Source organism: Mustelus asterias, chromosome 2 (assembly GCF_964213995.1).
Source record: "Mustelus asterias chromosome 2, sMusAst1.hap1.1, whole genome shotgun sequence".
Classification (NCBI taxonomy): domain Eukaryota; kingdom Metazoa; phylum Chordata; class Chondrichthyes; order Carcharhiniformes; family Triakidae; genus Mustelus; species Mustelus asterias.
The window spans coordinates 53,468,482-53,478,484 of record NC_135802.1 but is presented as its reverse complement, the minus strand read 5'-3'; the positions used below and the strand labels follow the sequence as shown (position 1 = coordinate 53,478,484).

The 10,003-nt window shown below is 41.7% G+C and overlaps 1 protein-coding gene across 1 annotated transcript in view; it reads right to left on the bottom strand.

Moving 5' to 3' along the window:
- Positions 1–1,110: 1,110 nt before the first annotated feature.
- Positions 1,111–10,003, bottom strand: part of LOC144507904 (pituitary tumor-transforming gene 1 protein-interacting protein-like) — a 97,012-nt gene continuing 88,119 nt past the window's right edge. The window contains exon 7 of the mRNA XM_078235389.1: positions 1,111–2,565. Within this exon, the coding sequence (XP_078091515.1) occupies positions 2,516–2,565 (50 nt within the window). The 3' untranslated portion in view covers positions 1,111–2,515. The remainder of the gene's footprint in view (positions 2,566–10,003) is intronic.

Genomic DNA, 10,003 nt, shown 5'->3' with positions numbered 1-10,003 from the left:
GGCATAGGTAGATGAGACAGGAAGAAACTTTTTCCCTTCATGGAGGGATCAATGACCATGGGGCATAGATTGAAAGGGGCACAGATTTAAGTTAAGAGGCAGGAGCTTGACAGGGGATGTGAGGAAAAACTTTTTCACCCAGCCAGTGGTGGGAGTCTGGAACTCACTGCCTGAAAAGGTGGTGGAGGCAAAGACCCTCATAACAGTTAAGTAGTATTTAGATGTGCATTTGCAATACCACAGCATACAAGGCTATGGACCGAGTGCTGGAAAATGGGATTAGAATAGCTAGATGCTTTGTTTTTGATTGGCATGGACTCGATAGGCCGAAGGGCTTGTTGCTGTCCTGTAGACCTCTATGACAATGCCTCTTTATGTACTATTTAAGATGAAAAGTATTGATGGTTTTAGGTACACGCATTGTCTTCACTTGTATAGGAAGTTTGTTAATTGTAGAATTGGTCTTTAAGCTATCTTTCAAGCACAATTTGAAAATGCTAATCATCCATCAGGCAAAGTTTAGAAAAATGGGACAATGACTCATTATTCCATTACGCCATTTATATTGCTCCAAGATTTCACAGCTTCCAAGGGGCTATAACTGAGTTTAAGCTTGCAATAGGCAAGCACAGGAGTTCAGATTAATCAAGCACAAAAGGATGTTTGGGAACTCGCAAGTAATTCCTTCTTATTGCAGGCTGGTGCACCCAGGCCTCACAGGCTGGTGCACCCAGGCCTCACAGGCTGGCACTAGGCATTAAACTGTGTGCCTCTTAGAGTCCAATGGGTCAAGCAGCAAACTAATGACAAGTTCTCACCTTTTTAAGTGCTCACTAGATCTTCAGATCTTGGGATCTTTTGACCCATAGTCTCCAGCATTAGCCAGAATGCCCCATGGCCATTGATCAGGCGATCATCCGGATTCCACTTTCTTCCCCCATTTGCTGAAACAAGAGCGTTTCTGGAAGTGATGAGGCCAGGATATCAAATTCAACCACAGCTCACTATGGACAAACTCAGTGCATTTTCATAATACTGTTCCTGTCAGGCATAAGGAGAAGGCTAAGAACTTCAGATCTTTCAATGAGTATTGTACAGAAAAGTAATGACTCTATTTTGTATATAAACATTTAATTTTATTACACTGAGTGGGAAACAGTACATATACAAATCTATCATGATTCATCAAAAATACAAAGAAAATACAGAATGTATGATGCAGAACAGATTAAATTTCTCACTCCTGGTGGTATTTATTTGTAGCTATCTCTATTGATAAGCAAATAACTTGATTTGTCAGAAAAACACCAAATTACAGCAATTTTGCGTTCTTGTAATTGAATATCACAGTGATTTTAAAATATTTCAGAAGTTGAACTGATGTGCAAAGATTTTGTCCAAGTTAAATTTCAAAACAATTTGGATTTGCCATTTTAAGATTTGCATTCTAAAGCAGAAGGTATTATCCCAGTTTGCAAATGGTGTTACATGATTCACAAAACTTGTTTTTTAACCACTAAATGCGACAAATTATTGTGGTAAGACTCTAACTTACTATCCAAATGCAATTATTATTAGAACAAACTATTTAGAAATGCATTTATACCAGTTCTAATTGAATCTCGGCTATCTACTAGTGATTCCTATGAAAACAAGTTAAGGCTAAGAGCATAATGCAAAACAAAGCATAATGTGGATTAAGTTTTGATGAAAGGTCGTTAATCTGAAACATTAATTTTATTTCTCTCTCCACTGATGTTCCCTGGCTTGCTGAACACTTCCAGCATTTCCTGTTTTTATTTTATACAATATGATATGGCCTGTACATTAATATCACAGAACACTGTGATTTTGACACCAACAACGTACGGAGTCAAAACACAAGTGTATCTGGATGTTTGGCTTTAACCAAAAAAAAATATTCAATGTCATGTATGCCAAACTAGAAACATACCATTTTAAACAAATGCAGCATTTGTAGAGTGTGGTTGGATTGGTTTTGGTATAATATGAAATTACAAAATGTGAAATTTTACAATAAAACCAAGAATATAATATGTTAATTTTAATTCTTGTCCTTAGCAACACTGTGCAAGTAAGGCAATCTAGATAAGGCAAGTGGCTAGGAGGACCCCTCAATACAATCGTCACTCAACTGAAAATATATGATAACCTTGTCAGTTTCTGTACAAAAGTGCAATTTGCCACATGACAGTTGCAAATCAGAAGAGATACATCATTTTTCACGACAATTTGACATATTTCTTTCACTGCTAGTCCATTAGAATTTCAGGGCTTTCTACGTTACAAATACATAAATCATACTGAAGAACCATGATATGAAAATGACCCATCATCTGGTACAATTTTTAATGTGAAATAAATGTTAATGTGAAGATAGACAGCTACGTTTTAACTTGCAATGACAGATTTATTGAATAGCAGGTTGCAACAACAGACAGCCACTAAAACCCATTTAGCCATTCTTGAAAGTCCAGTTAAAGGTCAAATCCCTTTATTCATTTTCAAACCTGCTGTATGGATGATCAGAATCCTGAATAAGACCTGAAATTTAAAACAAAAATGTTTTTATGTCCAGAATAAATAACACAAAAATTCAAATGCATAATTCAACATAATATTGAGCCACTTTAAGAACATTGCAAGCTAGAATTATTTGTTGAGTATGAAACTTTGAACAGACACCTAAATCTCAGTTCTGTCCACTACTTAAATTTCCACTCATTTTTAGTTTGAGACTTCGGGGAAAAGAAAAAGAGGATTTTAGACACACAGCCGCTGTACGTATTGGTTAACCCCCTTACTTAAATTGGGAAGCAGAAGGCCAGTCAGTGGAATTTAATGACTTGACATTTCTGTGTCAACCCTTGATTGGGATTCATTTCTGACACAGCAGAGCTTCTGCCTGTTGCTCAGATGCCCTGATGACCCTGGCTGCATTTGCTGCCTAATGACTATTTATATACAAGGGGGTCTGCTTTTGAACCTCTGCTGGCAACCACCCTCATGAAGGCCGAGAACTGTTGTGACCTACCACAATAGGGAAAGAGATAGTTGGTGAACTACACTTTAATTTCTTTTTAAATTATAAATGTTCACAGACATGATCAAAGCACTTGCACAGATCCTCTTCAATTTCTGGACCGTAGCCCAATCTATCAAGTTCCAAACATTTGATTCTGGCGTATAACAGGCCTCCCCCATGTTCCAAAAGTGTAAATGGCAGGAAGCATAACAGAGGTCACAATAAATAAAAATGGAAAACATTAGAATTAGTCAGCAGGTCATGCAGAATTTATGAAAACAGAGATTAAGTTAACATTTTAGGCTGGTGATCTTTAATCAGAACTGGAAATAGTTGGAGATCTTACAGGATTCGAGATGCATTTTAAAGCAAGAGGGAAAAGTAGACAAGCACGGAGATTCAGGTGAATTCCAGAGCCTCGGGCCTGGACAGCTGAAGGCAAAGCTGCTTTTAGTGTAGTGACGAAAATTGGGGAGATGCAAGAAGCCTATATAGGCAGAATGCAGAGATCCCACAGAATTGTAGGGCTGAAAGAGGTTATGAAGGTACGGAGGGATGAAGACATGGAGTAATTTCAAAAGAAGGATGAGAACTGTAACATCGAGACATTGACTAACCAGGAACCAATGTATGTCAGTAAGAACGTAGGTGATGGGTGAATGGGACCTGGTATGAGCTGGCATATGAGAAGCAGACTTTAGATGACTTGAAGTTTGAGGGGGGTGAACGTGAGAGATTAGCCAGGAAAGCATGTGAAAAGAGGTGACAAAGTCTTTCAGCAGATGAGCTAAGGCAGAGGTGGAGATGTGCAAGTTTATGGAAGTACAAATTGGCGACTTTGCTGATGGCAAGGATTTGGGCTTAGAAGTTCTACCACCCACCTGACGAAGGGACAGCCTGTTCCAAAAGCTCGTGGCTTTTGCTACCAAATAAACCTGTTGAACATTAACCTGGTGTTGTTAGACTTCCTTCTTCAGAGTGTCATAGGACCTTTTAAGTCCATTTGAGTGGACAGACAGCGCTCTGGTTTAATGTTTCATCTACAAGATTGGTTAATGCTTCTTCAGTATTGCACTGGAATGTCAGCTTTGGTCTTTGTGCTCGAATCCCAGAACCCACACCATTTGGTTCAAAGGCGAAAGTATAACCAACTGAGCCGAGGCTGACACCTGAAAGAGCTATCTCCTTCTAAAAGCAATGGTATTAGAGTTGAGAAGTTTGTGAAAGTTATTGAAATCTATTGCCTGGTTACAATACTCCTGCACATATTAAATAATGAAAACATGTCATTTCTGATATAAACTATGCTACTTTCATATATGCCAACTGTCAGCACATCATCGGTCCAGCATGCATCTGTGTTTGCTGACAAAAACCAGTGGAGAGACTGGGCTGCTAATTTTGACAGGGCTGCTATCTATGAAGTAATTAATGCTCGGTAGCTTTGATGAGAAGTTTCATGAGATCAGGAATTCCTGGCTACTGTGTGCAGTGGTTAGAACATTTTTTGTAGCTGAACATGGAGAGGAGTGGTGTGAGGGTGGGTCTTTATCAATGAAGGGCAGGCAAGAGGGAATGGATAACAATGAAGCTGAAAGAGAAGGAAGCATAGCTTGAGTTAGGGTGTGGACGGAAACTTGAGAAGGAGGGAGGAAAGACTATTAACCTGAATACCAGGAGAGAGAAGAGAAAGAATGCTAGCATAAGTTGGGATGGAAAGAATGCAAGCTTGAACTGGATGGAGTTGAATCGAGTGCTAACTTGAATGAGGGGGAAGAGAAAATAACCAGAATGTATCCTTTCTAACCTGCTGATTTGCAGAACTACATCACTGCTATTGAACAACAACTTCAAGCTTTCATTATGGGAAACAAAGGGCCCGATTTTTACCATTTTGATTCGAGGCGTTGAATCTGGGAGTGTTTCAGATCCGACTTGTAGACTTGTTCTCGGGCGCCCCCATATGCACTGTGCTTGAAAAAAAAACTCAGCGATTCCAAATCGCGCTGCAGAAGCCTGTAGGCGGGGCTTATCGCGCCCAAAACACTGCAGCTCCAATTGGAGCCTTCAACTGCGCATGCGCAGTAAAAAAAAATTGAAAAATGCTCCCCTGCTACATCGCTCCCGAGCCGGATAAAGCCTCCCCCCGGCCCCCACCAACATTGCCCCACCTCCATAACATAACTGACCCCTTAACCCCTACCCCTCCCCTGCTACCCAGACCGATCGTGGCCATCGCCCCCGCCCCCCATTGATCACTTGCAGAGTGGCAGCAGACTCCTCCCCCACCAGAGAGCCATCTGACCCGCCTCCCTCCCCCCCCAACGAGAGTGTCATCTGACCCCCCTCCTTCTCCACCCTCCTCCTCCCCCCCCCCACACCAGAGAGTCATCTGACCTGCCTCCCTTCCTCCCCCCCCCCCCCCCCCCCCCGTCAGAGAGCCAACTGACCCACCTCCCCATTCCCATCCCTCCACCACCCATCTGAGTCAGAGAGCCACCAGAAGCTCTGAACTTATCTCCTCAGAAGCTGGAGCGCCCAAATTGGACCTTTGTGGACCATGTCTGTTTCGCGTCGAATCTGAACGGGCAAACACGTTGGTAAAGGAAGAAGTGCACCCCGGTAAGTTTCGGCGTGCAGCCCATTAAGCCAATTTAAATGCATGCAAATGCATTTAAATTGACATTGCGCCCGTTTTGGGTGCGATCCAGACAGCGGCCATTTTTGCCAATTGGTAAAGGGGGAACTGGTGCGGAGGCGGGCGCGGATCATGCTACTCGCCTCACGTCTGACTTTACCAAATTTTCATGCCTGAAAACGGGCGCAACTTGATGGTAAAATCGGGCCCAAAATCTCTTGGTTATGTTTTCCATTTAAGTTACAAAGGCTTTATTTCACTGCCTTTCATCTGTCATCAGCCTATTCTCAGGGCTGATCTTGAATTGTCAGTTTTTGGGTGCTGTCAGTTATTTTCAACCTGTTGGTCAACTTTGATTAGCATTTCTGGTTGGCAAGTATAAAGTGTTTTTGAACTTTTGCCATTTGGACTGAAAATTTCAAATGATGTAAATCAATTTGGTTCAATGCAGCACATTCCAATTAACAGGTTAGATTTGTTTTGCATTATAAATGATGACATATGGATCTGTTAAATTAAATGCATTACTTATTGAGCTGCATTCAGTTGAGAGACGAGTCACAAATCTATGCAGGAAATAGCATAGGTTTTATGCCACGTTTTATATTAAATCATACTATGGCTCCATCCTGTCATTGGTATAGTCGGCATTTATTTTCCAGCACTTAGCTTAAAGTATATCATTACAATCCACTAATTGCTGATGTATTTTAATAAATGCAGAAAAAAATAATTTGCATTTCTATGACCTTGCGTGACTTCACATCCTAAAGCACTTTGCTGCCAATGAAGTGCACTGAAATTTAGGCACTGCTGTATTGTACGAAATGCAAGATTCCATAACAATGGAATCAATGCATCATCCAAAGATTTGCAAGTTAGGTTGATTGGCCATGCTAAATTGACCCTAGTGCCAGGGGGATTAGCAGAGTAAATGTGTGGGGTTACAGGAATAGGGCCTGGGTGGGATTGTGGTCGGTACAGACTCGATGGGCCAAATGGCCTCCTCCTGCACTGTAGGGACTCTATGATTCTAGGAAATAGTGAAATCTTTGTTTTTTGTTGTTGGTTAAGGAATAAATTTTGGCTCGGCTACTGGGAGAACTCATTTGTTAATCATTCGGGGACATGGGTGTCACTGGCTGAGCCAGCATTTGTTGTCCATCTCTGATTGCTCCTTGAACTGAGTGGCTCACTGGGTCATTTCAGAGTGCATTTAAGAGTCAATCACATTGCTGTGGGTCTGGAGTCACATGTAGGCCAGACCGGGTAAGGACAGCGGATTTCCTCCTTAAAGGACATTAATAAAACGTCGGTTTTTACAACATCGACAGTGGTTTCATGGTCATAATTAGACATTTTTGATTCCAGCCTTGAATTGAAGTTTCACCATCTGCTGTGATGGGATTCGAACCCAGGTCCCCAGAGCTTTACCCTGAGTCTCTGGATTACGAATCCAGTGACAGTAACACGACACCATTGCCTCCCTCTGTTCTTTTAATTGTGCTGTTGGATCTTTTATGTTCACATGATTGGACAGGTTGGTTTCTCAGCCTGGTTTAATTCTTGTCTGTAATGGCTCCTTTTACTACTCATACAAGTTGTCCCCCAAGGATCTAAACTTTGTCTCCTCCTATTTCTTATCTACATGTTGTCCTTTGGTGACATTGTCCGGATGTATACATCAGGATCCATATGCATTCAATCTGACCTCTTTCAATCCTCATTACTTCCATAAGATATAGGAGCAGAATTAGGCCAATTGGCCCATCGAGTCTGCTCCGCCATTCAATCATGGATGATTTTGTGACAATAAATCAAATTCTTCCATTTTTTAAAAGTTTTTTATTAGCGTCACAAGTAGGCTTACACTGCAGTGAAGATACTGTGAAAATCCCCTATTCGCCGCACTCCAGCACCTGTTCGGGTAGACAGAGAGAATTTAGCATGGCCAATGCACCCAACCAGCACGTCTTTTGGACTGTGGGAGGAAACTGGAGCACCCAGAGGAAACCCTCGCAGACACGGGGAGAACATGCAGAATCCGCACAGGCAGTGACCTAAGCTGGGAAGCGAACCCAGGTCCCTGGAGCTGTGAGGCTGCAGTGCTAACCACTGCCACCATGTATTTCCTTGGCTTATTTGCCTTTCACTGTCTTTTCTGGATTGAGTTCCAATTGTTATTTTTCTGCCCATCTGAGCACTCTGTTGATATGTCTTAAGCTTTCTTCCTTGATCAGCCATGCAGCCAATTTTTGTATCACATCGCTGCCACTCTGCATGCAATTTTGGGGGGGGGGGGGTGGTGTCGATATGTGATCTCAGGTTTTTGTATCTTTTTCCTGATGGAAGGTGGAAGAGAGTATGCCCGGCGTGCATGGGGTCCTCGATTATGCTGGCTGCTTTTCCGAGGCAGCGGGAAGTACAGACAGTGTCAATGGATGGGAGGCTGGTTTGAGTGATGGACTGAGCTTCATTCACGATCCTTTGTAGTTTTTTGCAGTCATGGACAGAGCAGAAGCCATACCAAGCTGTGATACAACCAGAAATAATGCTTTCTATGGCGCATCTGTAGAAGTTGGAGAGAGTTGTAGCGGACATGCCAAATTTCCTTAGTTTCCTGAGAAAGATACTAAGATGTGGAGGAACTCTGGAGTGGATATTCACAAGTCTTTGAAGGCAGCAGTAAGGGAGATCAGATGGTTAAGGCAGCATATAGGATTATTTCCTTTATTAGATATGGCATAGAATTTAAAAGCAGGAAGGTTATGCTGGAACTGTATAAAACACCGGATAGGCCAAGGTTAGGGTGCACTGCACAGTTCTGGTCACCACATTATAGATACAGAGGAGATTTACAAAGATGCTGCCAAAACTGGAAAATTTTAGCTATGCGGAAAGATTGGATAGACAAGTGTTCTTTCCTTTGGAACAGAGGAGGCTGAAGTGGAATTTAACAGAAATGTATGAAATGATGAGCAGCCTAAACAGTGGGGACCGATAGCCCTTGAGCAGAGAGGTCAATAGCCATTGCAACAGACTTAAATTGACTGGTAGAAGACTTAGAGGAGAGTAAAGAATTTTCCCATCTAGAGGATGTTGGGGTTTGGAACTCACTGCTTGAAAGCCTGGTAGAGGCAGAAACACACTGCGCATTTAAAAAGTACTTGGAAATGCATTTGAAGAGGCATAATCCACAAGAATACAGATCAAGAGCTGAAATATGGAAATAAACTTGATAGCTTCTTTGGCTGGTCTAGACATAATGGGCCAAATGACCCCTCCCTTGTCATCAATTTCTGTTATTCTATCAACTCAAGTGCTCATACATGTGGAATGTTCTGCCAATGTCGTTCCTTACAAGTCGGACCAATAAGATATGCGTTTTTGGCTAACATCTAACAACTGTCTGCCTCATAATCCACCCCAGTTTCTCTTGGTAGAAAGATGAGCAGAAATCTTGTCCTGCCACATTCAAGCCCGAGAGGAAAGTTTATTCCGTGGTGTTCTAACTGTTGTTTGGGATCACATACAACCCAAGGCCGAAAAGTCAGCTCATTCCTGTTTGTGTTTCCATTTATTGGATTACTAGCTTTCCTCCACTGAATTCCAACAATCTTAAGATTTGGAATGGGCTGCTCTTAAAACAGATATCTGGTTGACAAGTCTACCATCAGGACATCAAGTTCTATTCATTTCAGCAACTTCAGTCACATATAACTTAATGGACTTAGACTTTATACATGGCCACCGGGATCTAGCCTACAAAGAAGTAAAGCTTCAACATTCCTGTCCCATAATTCTTTACAACAAGGCACTTATCCCATAGCTGCTGTTTAAGGTCTTTCTTACACTAGCTATAACCTTCAATCTCCAAAGTAATAATTTTTTAAAATAGAAAACCTTACTGCAGACAGATTGCTCATGGGACTTTTATATGCTGTAACATAAAAACTATTCAGCAGTGTACACACGTGAGGAGTTTAGTATATCATAACCTGCTCAGGTTAACACACTGTGTTCTTTACTTAAAGGTGAATCGCACACATACAGGTCACTAACATGTACTCAAACAGCATCTTTAATGTAATAAAATGTCTCAAGGTGCTTCACTGGAGCATTATAAAACAGAATTTGACACCAAGCCAAACAAGGTGATAGTCGGGCAGAAGACTAAATATACAGTTTTAAGGAATATCTTAAAGGAGGAATGGTCAAGAGGCCAGAATTAGATGAGCACAGATATCTTGGGAGGGCTCTGGCACTGGAGGAGATTATAGAGATGAGGAGGGATGAGGCCATAAAGAGACTTCAAAACC